The sequence below is a fragment of the Tiliqua scincoides genome, chromosome 1 (genome assembly GCF_035046505.1).
Source record: "Tiliqua scincoides isolate rTilSci1 chromosome 1, rTilSci1.hap2, whole genome shotgun sequence".
NCBI classification, from domain to species: domain Eukaryota; kingdom Metazoa; phylum Chordata; class Lepidosauria; order Squamata; family Scincidae; genus Tiliqua; species Tiliqua scincoides.
This window is the reverse complement of record NC_089821.1, coordinates 284101051-284117065: the sequence shown is the minus strand read 5'-3', so window position 1 is coordinate 284117065 and position 16015 is coordinate 284101051. Positions and strand designations below refer to the sequence as shown.

Here is a 16015-nt window from a genome sequence, read left to right as displayed (position 1 = left end):
CCTAAAGGAAGCCATAGGTTCCCTATCCTGTTCTCTCACATGCAAGCAATGAAAAATAAGAACTTCACATATAGGCTGATGGGTTCTGGGCTGTCTGTGACAGAGGACAGGTCGATGAAACTGTCGACTCAATGTGCGGCGGCAGTAAAGAAGGCCAATTCTATGCTTGGGATCATCAGGAAAGATATTGCGAACAAAACGGCTAATATTATAATGCCATTGTACAAATCGATGGTAAGGTCACACCTGGAGTATTGTGTCCAGTTCTGGTCAAAGCATCTCAAAAAAGACATAGTGGAAATGGAAAAGGTGGAAAAGAGAGCGAGTAAGATGATTACTGGGCTGGGGCACCTTCCTTATGAGGAAAGGCTATGGCGTTTGGGCCTCTTCAGCCTAGAAAAGGCACCTGAGGGGGGACATGATTGAGACATACAAAATTATGCAGGGGATGGACAGAGTGGATAGAGAGATGCTCTTTACACTCTCACATAACACCAGAACCAGGGGACATCCACTAAAATTGAATGTTGGCAGAGTTAGAACAGACAAAAGAAAATATTTCTTTACTCAGCGTGTGGTTGGTCTGTGGAACTCCTTGCCACAGGATGTGGTGATGGCGTCTGGCCTGGATGCCTTTAAAAGGGGATTGGACAAGTTTCTGGAGGAAAAATCCATTACGGGTTACAAGCCATGATGAGCATGTACAACCTCCTGATTATAGAAATGGGCTATGTCAGAATGCCAGATGCAAGGGAGGGCACCAGAATGAGGTCTCTTGTTATCTGGTGTGCTCCCTGGGGCATTTGGTGGGCCGCTGTGAGATAAAGGAAGCTGGACTAGATGGGCCTATGGCCTGATCCAGTGGGGCTGCTCTTATGTTCTAAGAAAAATGATACGCTTTTGCTTTCTGTTTGACACAAACCATAGTTACATGAACTCAAACTTCTATTAACTAGAACAAGCTGGGATTTCAAACTCGGATGAAACTGTGATTTGATAGCCATACTTGTTCCTGTTCTATTTTGCACACACGCTTTCATGACTTTGTACGCAACATGCAACTGCCATTTATTTTCAACAGAAGCAGAAACATTCACTTTCCTTATCTCAGGGATCAGGAGAGGAGCAAGAGCATGAAAGTCTCCCTCAGAATTGTTCACATAGCTTAACCACTGCTTAGTTTTACACCCCTGATGTGACATTCCATACTATCTCCAGTTCTAAATGCTGCTGCTAAAAGCCATGAAAAGTTCAATCACTTCAGAACCTATAATGAAAATACTCTGTAAAGCAGAGAGGGGGGTTACTTGGCATTTTGACACTAGAGCTTGAAATATAAAGACAAGGAGTTCAAACCTGATGCCGCCAGGATCTTGAAAGCTTTCCCTTCTGCATCTGCTCACAAACCCAAGCGGGGAAAAACAGTAGCAGGCAATGAAAACCTCAAAGTCCACTACTGCCATCTGAAGGCCACCAACAGAAAAAGATGCTCCACCCATCGATACGTATACTCTATGTTTCCCCATCATTGCCAAGGTTGCTTTAATTTTAACCAGTTGTTAAACACCTTGAGGTTTTCTAGCAATAAAGATTCAGGGCTGGTGATCAGTGCAAAAACTGGAGCGCCACTCAAAGTGTGAGAGAATTGTTACCCATATATTCACAAGCATTTAGTCACAATTTCCAACCTCCAACAGTTCAGCAAAACTCTAGGATGATCATTAGGGCTTGGGAGGGACCAAGAAACTCACTCAACAGCCCTGCAGAGCAAGGTGTTTGCCAAACATGGCATGGGGCACGAACACAACACTTACCTGGCCAAACCTTCTTCATAAAGGTAGACAACAAGAGGGTCATAAGATGTTACCAGAACATATAGCCGCACATCAAACTTGAAATCTGGAAAAGGAGCAAAAGTGATCAGTGGCCACAAATTGTTCAGAAGTAGTTCTACATAAGGTGGAGAAGAACAGGACATGAAATCAGCAGATACCAGCATGTCTCATTGAATGAAGTTGCTTCCCGGGACTTGGATGACACAGTTATAAAGCACTTACCATAATGAAGATACAGCAAACAAGTCCTGCAACAAAATGCTGCAATATGCCTAACTTTCTGGGAGTAAGTCCCACTGAATTAGATGGGCTTACCCCAGACAGAACATGCCATAAAATTAGACTGTTAGGCTACAGAGGCTGGATGAGATCTTCAACATAGACCAGTCAGCCTGATCTCTCTATCTTTCTGTTACCAATCTTGTCAGCTTTGTTCTTTTACTTCTGCCTCTTTCCAGTTCCTTTCCATCTCTCCATTTTTATTCACCTCCCCCACTTCACATACTCAGCTTTCTACTGCATTTCATATTGCACTTTGTATTTATGTTGGAAATAAAGAGTTATTTCCTGCACTCTAGAGCTTCCAGGGCAGGAAGTGAGTGTTGCAATAGACAGACTCTCTTCTTCCAGCCCTCAGACTATCCAGGAGGCTATTTGTCCCCTTTGCATTTGTTTTTAAGTTCTGAGCCTCTGCAAACCTCTGGAGTTCAAGTATGCAGCAACATCCATCATCTTTGAGAGATGGGGGTCCTGTTTTGGCCAACAGTTCTATCAGCACAGAACTGAGAACTTTAGAAACACAGGGAATGATAACAAATTGCTCTTGTATGGAAAACTCTCAAGCCCCCAGGATTTCATAAAGCAACAGCAAACTGCCATATAAACTCACCATCTATGAGCAGGGGGTTGTTGATGTAGCGGGAGACCAGGATATTCTCTTCGAGGGAAATCTGATTTGGCTACAGGATGAGATAGACATCACATTGGAGTGAACAGTCTGAATGCTGACTTCACTACTTTACTGCTCCCAATCTGAAAGTTAGTCCCCCAACTGTTGCATGTCAAATAATGTTTGCCTGGTTGCTAGACTAACCAAACTTTCTGATAAAAAGTAGGTTCTTAATAATCTAAAACACTGTTCAGTGCAAAGTACTTAAGTACAGAAACTCTCAAGAAAGTGCATACAGAACTAGGTCAGGGCACAGCAGGGTCTTGGTACAACCTAATTACTGATCACTGTGGCTTCAGCTTGCGCATGTTTTAGAATAGTGCAGAAAACAATTAGTAGTTTAAGACGCAGGAAAGGACAAAACACCTAAGAAACAAAAATCAGAGTAAGCACAGCAGCCTAGGCCTTTATTCAAGTCCTCAAAACGCAGAGCTCTAACTTAAGTCAGAAAACCAAATCCTATCTGGTAACATTGCCATCTTTCTGGAGTCATCAATAGTCCACTGCATTTTGTAGGGCTTGAGTTCTGCGTATACAGAACTGCAGTCATCAAAGGCCCAAGTTCAACATCTGCACATCTAAGATTATTCCCATCTTCATGAAATGCAAGCATTTTGGAGAGAAAAACTTTAAAAAGGATGACAACCCAGAACCATAGTGTTTCCTCTCATGTCTACATTATCCACAGCACTGAGACAGAGTATTTTTCCCTTACCTCCAACAACTGAACCCTGCTTCCTGAACACAATGGCAAGAACAAGGCCTCTGTACTGAAAACTAAGGTGACAATCTATGCACACTGATCCCCTGAACACAGTGGGATTTACTCCCAAGAAAACCTTCATTTCATACCACTATTGGGGAATTAAAGGTGTCATGGAGGTGCATGGCAGCCCCCTTACCAAACTGGGCTTCTCTGTTCAAGGCTTTGAACTGGGAGAAATGAAAGAAGACATGTGTGAGACAACTGTGACACCAGTCACAGCCCGTTACAGTGAACAGTTCCATGATGCATATGTACTCTCTGCTATGACAAGAAAAATCACAAATTGCACATCGACTTGAACACTACTACCTTCAGGAAGTGCAGCACACACACAAGGTTCCCATGGCAACAGCCAAGTTCAAAGCATTTCAACTTCCTGTACAGAAACCACTATACTAAGAAGTTTCTACAGGAACCAGATAGGGCAGCTATAGTCAACTGGAAAAGTTTCTATTTACCAAGTGTGATACACATACACGCATTTCTCCCCCAACAACTACAGAGGATTCAGATAATTTTTTAAAGAAAGAGGTTCTAAAGAGTATCTTATAGACGTAGTTAATTTGACACATTTGTGGTGTTAACAATACCAGAAGATTCAGACATGAGAAAAATGGGTTTAGAATGTCTTTTCCAGGTTTTGACGCTTTGTTCATATATGCCTGAAGCACAGAGCACGGCCTTGACAGCTTTGGAAAGAGTTGCTTCAGCACTTGGCCAGCAGCTCCTTTATTCCATGGGAAAGGAGCCAGACTGAGAACAGATGAAGCAAGCTGGCCCCTCCAATATGGTGGGGGGAGGGAGAAGACATGAGTGAAAGTAATGACTCACCAACCAGTTTTATAGTATGCCAAGAATACTTGTCCCATTAGTGTACACACATACATTCCCTCTAGCACTTTATAGCTTCATTACAGACTCAGTGCACAACTGGTTATAGGCGATATAGATGAAAGAGCCAACAAAGAATCCACAAGACCGCACAACGATGGGTGAATAGAATCTTCCATCTTAAAAAACATGCTGATCCTTACAATGGTGAGAACATAACCAGGAGAGCTGGTCATCTCGCCATCCCCAAGGTGAGAACCTTACCACATCATTGCTTCTCCGAATTTCTGAGCAAATATATAGGTATTGTATAATTTTTGTCATCATGCTGACAATTGGTTTGCCATGCAATTATAAGCCCACTGCAGTCTATTTTCATCAGGTGAATGGTTGTCTCTATTCATCTGAAGGCTCCAAAGCAAAACAAACTGGTTTTTGTAGTCATCTTGTGTTTTATGCACCACTATTTCCTATAAAACACTATAAAACATCTATAGTGTTTCCTATAAAACACTATAGATGTTTTATGCATCTTGTGTTTTATGCACACTATGGAGTGTAAGGTGCCCAAGGGTCAGATATATTGCACATTTGTAGTGAGGATTCAAATGCCAATGGCCATTCTGGTCAATACACCAAGACACTGTGAGCACAATCCTAACCAGGTTGAAAAGCGGTATATAAATACTGCTAATAATAATTAATAATACTCAGAAGTAAGTCCTATTCTGTTCAATGGGGCTTACTCTCAGGAAAGTGTGATTAGGATTGCAGCCTGTATCTCATTTGACTTAGGCCAAAGTATTTGATTATCAAATCAGTTGGTTAAATACAGCTATTTCATGTAAGTGAAAGACAGTATCACACTCTAAACTCCGTCCTTAACTGTTTAAACATCTTTGTATAGTGTCTACTAACTTGCTCAAAAGGATGGCACGGAGTCACCAAGCTTGGTGGACTTTCAAGTACCTACATTGTTAATCAAATAGACACCTCGACCTCTAGATGATGCCACAGGTTTTACTATCCAGGGTCCCCTGTCCTTTGAATAGGAACCTGGTTAAGAAAGAACAAAGGAAAAATATACAAACAAATGCTCTGCAAAGAACATTGAAAGATTGCTAGCAGTTGTCAATCAGTCTTCATTCATTTTTCAAAACTGCCATTGGTTTGTCTTTCATTCTGCATCTTTCCTTCCTCGTGCACTCCAAGATTGGTCACAGGTAGTAGCCTTGTCCACACAAGTATAGTGTGGAGATTGTCCGTGCAATGCTGTGCAGAGGAGCCAAGAGCATAATTTCTAAGCCCTACCCCAATGCCATACCTGCAATTGCCAATGCGTTCTCTCACAGGGAGAATGATTCATAGATACAGTATTTATCAATGTAAAGTAGACAAACCCTGTGTGTGTGAGGTGCAGGGCTTAGATAGAGTGCTCCTGATTCCTCCTACCCACACATCTGCTAGACAGCATCCAAGCGATATTAATGTGAGCAGGGCTGCTGTGACATAGCAATTAAAGGCTTTTGAGAAACTCATTATCCTCAATGACTACACAGTCAAGAAGTTCAACCTCTAATATGTCACAGCTTAGGACTCCAATTAGGACTCAGGACTCTACCTTGGAATGACAGTAGATACTTAGGCAACATGGGTATTTTTTGGACTCCCAGTTTTTCAGGACTCAGGACTCTACCTTGGAATGACAGTAGATACTTAGGCAACATGGGCATTTTTTGGACTCCCAGTTTTTCCTTAAGTACAACTGAGACCTCAGTTACCAGACAATATAGAGAAATTGTATAATGTAGGGCCAAGGTACCTGAAGATACCATGAGTTTACTCATATCTCAAGATAGAGGCAGCAAGTTCCATTGCTATCCGAGGTGCAGCTGGGGCTGCACAAGAGTACTCTCTCAGTGGGGGTCCCTTTTCTACGGAATTCCTTCCCATGTGGGCTATGACTGATCCCATTCATACCAGTATTTTGGAGGCAGCGTAAGACCTTTTTCAGCAAAGACTATTTTTGGATCATCTTTGAATTGTGATTACTTCTCCCATTTCTCTCTACCTCTCACTGTGCTTGAATTATTCACTGCTGTTTTGTCTGCTTCTTGTGTTTTAATACTTTATTATGTTTTTCAATTTTTGTGAGCTACTTTGAGTTGAACAGGAAAAAGGCAGAATATAAATACTTTAAATAAATTCAGGGGGTTCAGAATGACCCTTCCCATTCATAATGGTAATATTCCAGGGTCCCAGGTTTGTAATTTCAAAAGCTGATATTATCTGTAGCTTCCCCTCAGGGCTGGGGATAAGAATAGGACCTCAGTTTGGCTGTACTTGTCGTAAGAGGCGACTAAACAGCCACCAGGTAGATGGGACTCGTCAGCCTGGGAAGGCAGCTCATCTAAGAGAAGGAAAACTCTGATCCCAAACCTCCACTGCCTTGTGGCTACATCCAGTTATGGAAAAGGCTTCAGGAGTCAACCTCGAGGCAAAATCCGGAGCTGGAGTCCCTGAGGCAGTTCATGGCTGAACACAGTCACGTTCTGGTAACTCCTGCGACGCCGCTGGAACCAACCGTATTGGTCTCTGCCTTTCCATTGGACCATTTCAGCGACGTGGAGAGGGGGGATTTGCTGCATGGGTAACAGCCTATCTTCCATAACTACTTTACCCAGGCTTTGCGCACTGGAGAGGACACTGTTCCAGAACCACCATTCAGAGCGTGACACCATAGTCTTCTGAGACTGAAGGATGCCAACACCAAATTATCTGTAGCTTGGAGTATAGAAAGTCATGGAATTACTCCCTCATTCACTTTCCAGTTCTATTTAAGGATTGATCACTCAGAATCAGTCACTTACTGCAGAACTCTTGATATTCAGCTGGGAGGATGAAGGTCTGAGGCAGGACATGGAAGGTCTTGTATCCATAGGCTTGCTGCATTCGACTGATATTCTTGTACAATCTATCCTTTCGAGTTAATTCATATGACCTGAAACCATGTACATATAACCATGTATACTCTGTTTTCTGGAATCACCTCTTGCAAGGATTTTCAAGAACCCATCATTACCTTAATACGTATAGGCTTTAAAAGAGCATAAATGACTTGGACTTACACAGCTCTAAAAGTGCAGTCTAAATAACTTGTTCTTTTGCTCCTTTCACCTTAGATACAAAACACAGCTCTGTTTAGCAGTGTTCACTCTCTTGCTATTCAAGGCACTCTCAGGATGCCATTTTATTTGCCAAGCTGACATGCACATGTAGATAAACTTTAATGGTGACTCCTCAGTTTTGAAGTTCGACTTCTCTCAAGGGCCACCAAACCCAAGCAAGAGTCACATTTCTTTGGGCAAGCATTTCAGCAGTAAGGGTCGACAGCCTTATGTGTTTGTTTCTTGTACAGGTCCAGCCTATTTATACACGGATTTTTTATACACAGATTTGACTCAACACGAATGGCCCCTGCAAATAAGAATGTGCTGATCCCTGGAGAAGGGAAAAATTGCATCCCTTTACAATCAGTTTTAAAAACTGAACAGTCCTTTAACAACAGCCTCCTTAATGAGGGAGAGAGAGAGGGCAGCAGGCTAACAATCCATCAATCCTTCTCTCTCCTTTGGACCCCTCCCTTCTCCCAGCATGTGAAAGTGATCATTTTGCATTGGTGAAGGGAGAGGCTGAGTGAAGTGCTAATGGATTGTCTTCTTAATGACTCTTATCTTAGAGGCAAAAGGTCAGCAAGGCTGTTTTTCCAATCACTGGAGCAAAGAAACTTTGTTTTTTAAATTGATTTGCTATAGTGCATTTTTTTTGTCCACCTGAGTGCTTGGAAGAGAACCCACATGAATTAGTCTCAACCTGTATTTGCATTTTTATAAAGGTCATTACCCAGATACAGGTTTTGGAAATGGCAGGTTATAAATCTAAACAAGAAATCTAATATAGTCATTTCCTGAACCCCTACAGATGCTGAAACCCAAAGACAATCAAATCTACTGGTCTTGGCACTCACACTCTCCAGACACGACCAGAGCTGTGCTCCAGTCAAGTCCAGAGAGTTTTCTGAAGTCTCTAAAAGGCTAAAAATTGTCACTTCCAAAAGGCAGTCTCCCCAGCCCTCAAAAGGTCCTCTGGAAGGCATAAAATTTTGACTTCCAGTTTTGGGGCAAAAACTGGAAGTGATGATTTTCACAGCTTTCTGAAAGCCTTCAGAATGTGACCGGAGAGCATGACTGGAGCTCCGGTCGCGTCCAGAGGGTTCGGCTCAGGCCAAATTTGTGGGTTCAGAACCCATGGTTAGTTAGTTAAAACCATGGGTCCCAAATGTGCAGATAGAGAGGCATGATCTGTATGAACCAACTTTCCAGATACCGTAGAATAGCCAAAGTATAAAATAACGCACAATTCAATCATGACTTAGCTCTCCACATGCCATAAACACATTTGCAAGATGCACTATACCTTCTCTATATTGCACATGGTAGTTCTATTCACCTGGGAAAATGGTTGACTTTTTGAATATCTGTAAGAGTTCGCAGAAGGTAGGGTTTCAAATGTGATCCTGTCCACATAAGGTTATATTCATTGCTGCTGGGATGCACCTGAAAAGACGACAAAAGACATAAGCAAGCTACAAGGAATGTATCATTATGACCATGCAAAAATGAGCTATACCTGCCTTCCAACTCAGAAAGGTAGGACAAATTCCCAACCTGAAAGAACTATTCTCTACCTATCATCTCATGTAGCTCCAAAGAACACATTTCATTTATAACCAGCTGTTAGCAAAATTTTGTACCATTGACATTAACTTCAAATGCTTTTGCAAAACAGGAATTATTCAGGAGTACCAGAGGGTTTATCCAATACAGGTGGAGCCTCCCTATCTGTGGATTGTGTATCTACAGATTTGGCTCAATGCAGGTCCCCCGAACCCAAGTTGAGTCAGTCTTGGCCCCACATGAGCGCTTCGGAGGGGACTGGAGTTGCCCTTCAGTTCCCTCCGTAGGGCTTTCTGAAGCCAGCAGGGGCAGTGTGCATCTGCCTGCTGACTTGGCAGGGCTTCAGAATGGCTGTTTCAGCTGAAAAAAACACTACTTTCAGTTTCCTGAGGGAAACCAGAAGCGAAATTTTTTTGGCCGAAGACCATTCTGAGGCCAGTAGAGGCAGAGGGTGGATACACACTGTCTCTGTGGGCTTCAGAAAGCCCTCCAGAGGGGACCAGAGCACAGCTCCAGTCCCCTTCAGAAGGCTTATGGGGTCAAAATTATGGATTTGATTATCCGCAATTTTTGGTATTTGGGGGGGGGCGGTCCAAGAATGGAGGCCCCACCTGTACATAGATTTTAAGGCTTAAGTAAAATCTCAAAAAATTAAATAGAATAATATGCTAGAAGGCAACACCTATTATAAAGTCAGTACATTGAGATAAAAATTTTACAAATTGTCAAAATACAGGTGGTAATTTTACAGTGTCTGGCTGAAGCTAAACAAATCCAGGCTTTCTTTGGATGTCTCTTGGCTGTAGAAGTCAAGTACTATAACATTTAAATTTTCAGTCTCTTCGTGATGAATAAGTTGAATACCCATACCTCACGGAATCCATGAGCTGTCAGAACGCTGCGTACCAGGCGACTATCTGTTCGCACAATCTTATAAGATAAGCGATAGCGCTCTGTAAAGAGAGCAACACGACATTTACAGAGGTCCAGCCATAATTATTGCACTGACTACAAGATATTGCCAGAGAATTCAACACATTCCCATTTATCCTACATCACTCAAAAGAAAATATGGCATGCAGTTATGGCAGATCTTCATACAATCAGAGTGACTGTGCATAGCACTACAGATACCAATCTCATCAGCTTAGTGTTTGTGTTGATTCAGTTCATTTACTATACAGGAGAGATTAATTTTTAAACCAAGCAAATACCTGATTTTAGATACATTTAAATTGAACTCCTGTATTTCTTAAGAAACATTTTTTTATAAAATGTATAAAGAATAGAGAAGAATAATGCAAGTTTCTAGTATAAGAAACACAATTCCTTAATACGTCTCACAACAGGAACTTACAAAATTCTGTGATTTCCAACCAGAGTTAAGCACTTTCAAGTCCACTGATTCCAACAGGCAAATTAAGCAAATGCTTGAGCCTCTGCTGTTAAATCAGTAGGACTTTGGCTTCAATCCAGCACACACTTACCTGGGGGAGCAGTTCCCACTGAACTCTTAGTACAAGATATGCAGAGGATTGCATTGTTAAAACACTGAATTTGGGATTGAATATTTCTTTAGTCATATTTTAGTTTATAATTAGGAACAGATGACAACTCTGGTTTAGTACCTTGAGAACTTTCTCTTTCTCAAAGGATAAAAAAGAAAAACTTTCAGATAAATTTTCTCCTTCGTTCATTTCACTTTGTACACTCTTGGTGAGATACTGATAAACAACTAACAATTTGTTATCGCTTTTCAGTCGTTAAGTCATGTCCGACTCTTCATGACCCCGTGGACCACAGCATGCCAGGCCCCCCCCCATCTACCACTAACTTCTGGAGTTTGTCCAAATTCATGTTCATTGCCTCCATGATACTATCTAACCAACTCATCCTGTGCTGTCCCCTTCTCCTTTTGCCTCCAATTTTTCCCAGCATCAGGGTCTTTTCTAAAGAGTTCTCCCTTCTCATGAGATGATCCAAGTATTTAAGCTTCAGCTTCAGCATCTGTCCTTCAAATGAACAGTCAAGGTGGATTTCCTGTAGGATTGACTGATTTGTTCTCTTTGCAGTCCAGGGGACTCTCAAAAGTCTTCTCCAACATCATAATTCAAAAGCATCTATTCTTCCGCACTCAGCCCTCTTTATGGTTCAGCTCTCACAGCCATACATTACTACTGGGAAAACCATAGCTTTGACTGTACAGACCTTTGTCCACAAGGTGATGTCTCAGCTTTTAATTAAGTTGCTTAGGCTTACCACAGTTTTCCTCCCTATAAACAAGTGTCTTTTAATTTCATGGCTGCAATCTCGTCTGCAGTGATCTTGGAGCCCAAGAAGATAAACTCTGTCATGGCTTCCATTTCTTCCCCTTCTATTTGCCATGAGGTGATCCCATGATCTTAGTTTTTTTTAATGTTAAGTTTCAAGCTACATTTTGCACTTTTACAACTAACAATACTTGCCTCCAATCAAACGGGTGTAACTGTCCTTGGTTAAAATAGCTTCTGCATGAAATACCAAGATTGGGACTCTTCTCAATCCACCTGTCCACATGATACACGGGTGCTCCCTGGAACAAGTAGACATGATGAGCATATAGAGGAAATTACTAATTATGGCCAAGACAACTACCTACCGGTACTCCACGCAGTAACCCCTGTACTGACTGCAGCATGACAAATAAAGATCTCAGCACTCAGACAATTAGCATTCCATGACAAAATCTACAATGATAATGAAAAGAAGGGCTAATACACACAAGTGCAATCTCATCTCAAAACAATCCAGTTATCATCTCTAGCTCAGCCACTACTACTTATTTCACTGAAAATTTTAGCATGAATACAAGTTTTATTATTTTACTTTCATAGTATCTAACCCAACATTTAGAGAAAATCATTTAGAATTCTTATCTTAAGTAGCATTAGACTAAAGCTACAGTCCTCAAAACAGAAAGAACTTTACATTTTGCTAATGCAATTCTATACAAACCAGGACAAATACTGGCTGTGCATTATGGCCACAGCACTAAGACAACATGTTGCTGTGTTACTACTAAACCTTGAGCCTATGGCTAACATTCACTTTTGCACCATGACCATACACTGAGAAAATTTAATTCAACCTAGATACTGACAAGTAGGAACACAGAAAAATATAGTTAGAAGGGGGAAAGCCTGAACAGAATGTGGGGCAACATACAAAGAAATATATACATGTTAATCATGCCAATTCTCACAAGTAAACATGCCTAAGCAACATTGGGGTGGACTGAGACTTCTGTTCAGTGTTCATCTTCAAATCAGGTCTGCACTAGAACAGAACTGGTGATTATCCATTTTCCATTCTTACCCAGCACTAGAACAGTCTCTTCTAAGGATCCTAAAAACCAGTTTCATCTGTAAAATCATTTTTGTCCACCCAATGAGGGCAGCAAACAAGACTTGGGTGTCCTCTCAGCCCATCTTCATGCCTCTGCCTCTCAGGTAGAAATATATCACCCAGCACAACACTTGGTTCATCTGTAATCAAGAATCCACTAGATATACCCTTGTAGAAAGAATGCAAGAGGCCAGTCAAGAGAGATCCCTAACACGGATAAACCCAACATTATATAAGGTTATGTTCCTATCAGGAAAAGCAAGATGACATGCAAAATGCTCTTTTCTAATAAAGCTGAAAAAAATTAAGACAAACAGCTAACAAGCAAAAGCACCTTGTGGCAAAATATGAGCTGTTGAGCCTTTGCAAGAAGTGCAGTCAGCCAACAACAACTTAGCTCAATTACATATCTGAAAATATGTGTGTTGCTCAAACTTCACCTTAAGCATGCCCCTCTCCTTCCCTTCCCCACCATGATGAACAAGTTTTGCTTCACTACAAGACATGAAAAAAAATTGTCAGGTCTGTTTCTCATTCACTCAAGGTGTAACTATACACTATACCAGGGTTTCTCAAACTGTGGGTCGTGACCTGAGGTCAGATGGGTTGCGGAAAGATGGGCGCCACCATCTTGGAAACTGGCAAATTAGGCAGGCGGTGCCATCTTGGAAGCTGGAACTGTGTTAGCCTAAGCATGCTCTGTATGTGTTTCATCATCTTAGAAGCTGGCAAAGTAGGTAGGCGCTGCTATCTTGGAAGCTGGAACTGCCTTTGCCTAAAGCCCTAAGCTTTTTGTGTATGTGCGAAGCCATCTTGGTGGCTGGCAAAGAGGGCAGGCAGCCATCTTGGAAGCTAGAACTGCCTTTGCCTCAGCTTGCCTGTGTGTACTCAGAGCCCTTCCCAGGAGCAAAAGGGCAGCTTGCACCGGTACACAGGAGTGAGTGTGGCTGCTGAGTGTCTCAGGGAGCGTTGCTGGATTGTCTTGAGGTGGGTTGCAAGCTCTCCCTGCAAATGGGGGGCATGTTTCTTGTTTGTTTTGCTTTCTCTTTCACCACCTCCTTCCAGCCCAGCTCTGTCCTTCCAACTCCCCTGCAGGAGATCCCTGAAGTGGGGGCATTTATATTCCCCTCTCTTTCCCCACTTCCATCCAGCCCAAGCTCTGCCTTTCCCTCCCCCCCCCCCCAGGAACTTAAACCTCAGCAGATCCCTGAGGTGGGGGAGGTTTAAATGTGCCAAGGTTTAAATGGGTTTTTTCTCCTTATACTTTGCGATTGGAAAACGACTGAGCAATAACCCAATAAAAGCTAATAAAATACCATGAGACACTCTCCCTTTAATACAGTGAACAGGTGGGATGCTTGGTAGCAATGGGAGGCTGTGGTGAGAATTGAAACAAGCTTCTGAGCTGGACTATTTTCTCTTGTCATTTGCAGTTCATGAGTGAGAACAGTGATGTCACTTCCTGCTTGATGATGTCACTTCCGGCCATGACATCACTTCCAGGTTGATGACATCACTTCTGGCGGGTCCCAGACAGATTGTCATTTTGTAAAGTGGGTCCCAGTCTAAAAGGTGTGAGAATTACTGCACTATACAGTAACCGGGGGCATTTTGTAAAGGTTCCAGAAAACTCACACATCTCCCAAGGCATCTCAGGACAAAATGAGGACTCAGACTCTACAGAATAGAACCTTTGACATTCACTCACACTAAAGATCACAAAATGCCATATGTCCCTTCCTGGACCATGACAAAATAAAAGTACTATCAATATGATTACAAGATTCACATTACCATATCATGATCGCAAGTGACTCCCAATTTCCTCTACAGCAAGAGAAAGATTTAGCTAGACCCCTTTTCGGGCAGAGAATGATGGGGTAGTAGAAAGGACAGTTTGTAAAGATATCAGTATCAGTACAGGTTGAGTATCCCTTACCCAAAATGCTTTGGGACCAGAAGTGTTTTGGATTTTTTTCAAATTTTGAACTAGTTTATTAGAAATGAGCTTGGCAAACTCATCAATGAATTTCTCCAGTGCTTTAAAAATTGAATGCGGTTTCTTTTCTTAAATTTCTGCAACCAGCCTGTTGAATATTCACAGTTCCCTTCAGTTTTCAGTTCAACGTGATAGACCATTGCTAGTTTCATAAACAGCATAGCATTAAATGGCATGTGTGGAGATGAAGAGGACACTGGGGGACACTTTTTCCCTTGGGGATGCTGAATAAACCATCTGTGTGCACCTGTGTTTTGACTGTGACCAAGTCACATCATGTCAGTGCTCAAGAAGTTTTGGATTTTGGAGCATTTCAGATTTTTGGATTAGAGTTGATCAACCTGTATTTTTAAAGAGCTGAGGCAAAAGTTTTATGGCCAAGAAGATTTTAATGTCTAACCTTAACACCTTTTTACTTATTTAGACACACACACATACAAAATAAAAAATAAAAAAGTGTAAGTATATATGTGTGTGTGTTATTTTAGACTTAGACACTAAAATCTTTTTAGTCGTAAAACTTTTGCCTCTATTCAGCGAGTATATATATTATTATTATTATTATCATTAATATATATATATATATATATATATATATATATATATATATATATATATATAACATATATTTATATTAAAAAAATTTTTTTTTAAAAAAAAACCTTATATAAGCAGGAACAGAGTCGAGGCTGCAGAACAAGGTTTCAGGTTAAGCCCTGTCCTAAGGATTTACAGTAAGGACACCAAGGCTCAGACAAGTTTCCAAGTGACTGCAGCACTCATCCTCAGCATGACCCTTGGTTACCTGATGTAATAACCAACACGTTGAAAGCTAGCAGTGCTCCAAGAATAATCCAATCATCTATGTGCTGCAGTCAACTCAATATTGGCTGAAGCAAAACAAGAAAGCCTGGAATTAGAGTCAGGGAAGTCCCTACTGCTGAGGCACTAATCCCATATCATACAGTGATGCGGGTAGCATTTCAAGAAAAAGCAAATACCTACAAAAGCAGTAACAAGTAATAACAGAAGATTTTGCACTCAGAAAGAGGAAAATATACAGTTGTGGGGGAAACACACACACACACACACACACACACACACACACACACAAAGATACCACAAAAAGGAAAGGCATTCAGTCTTGAAGCACAGTTCACACCCCACTTAAGTCAATGGCAAAACTAACGTATTGAATGAATTAGAATTATGGCTTTCATAAAAATGACTAATTACACTGAATGTCAGTAATCAAGAAAAAGACAGTGGAGGAGGCAAGGCTTTTAAGTGAACAGTTCATGTCCACATAGATACTGCTGCTGAACAAGATCAAGTCCATTGCTATACTGACACGGTTGGATACCAATTTATCTTAATTTCTATCCTACCCTTTCCATACACCCAAGGGATAGTAACAATAATTTTAGAAGATTCAGGATCCTAAAAATAGTGCATGAAACAGAATAAAACCCCAGTACTGTCATCTCTACTACCACTGTCTCCTCTTCCTCCAAT

General features: G+C 41.4%; 1 protein-coding gene across 4 annotated transcripts in view; it reads right to left on the bottom strand.

The window, feature by feature from the left end:
• TTLL5 (tubulin tyrosine ligase like 5) overlaps positions 1-16015 on the bottom strand; it is a 180265-nt gene that overhangs the window by 161190 nt on the left and 3060 nt on the right. For 3 of the 4 annotated variants that reach the window (XM_066627423.1, XM_066627432.1, XM_066627442.1), the window contains exons 3-9: positions 11583-11689; positions 9988-10070; positions 8891-8997; positions 7252-7382; positions 5355-5437; positions 2725-2794; positions 1815-1899 (exon numbers count right to left, since the gene is read on the bottom strand). In XM_066627423.1, coding sequence (XP_066483520.1) covers positions 1815-1899; positions 2725-2794; positions 5355-5437; positions 7252-7382; positions 8891-8997; positions 9988-10070; positions 11583-11689 — 666 coding nt within the window. The remainder of the gene's footprint in view (positions 1-1814; positions 1900-2724; positions 2795-5354; positions 5438-7251; positions 7383-8890; positions 8998-9987; positions 10071-11582; positions 11690-16015) is intronic. The other variant, XM_066627452.1, reaches the window with a different exon arrangement.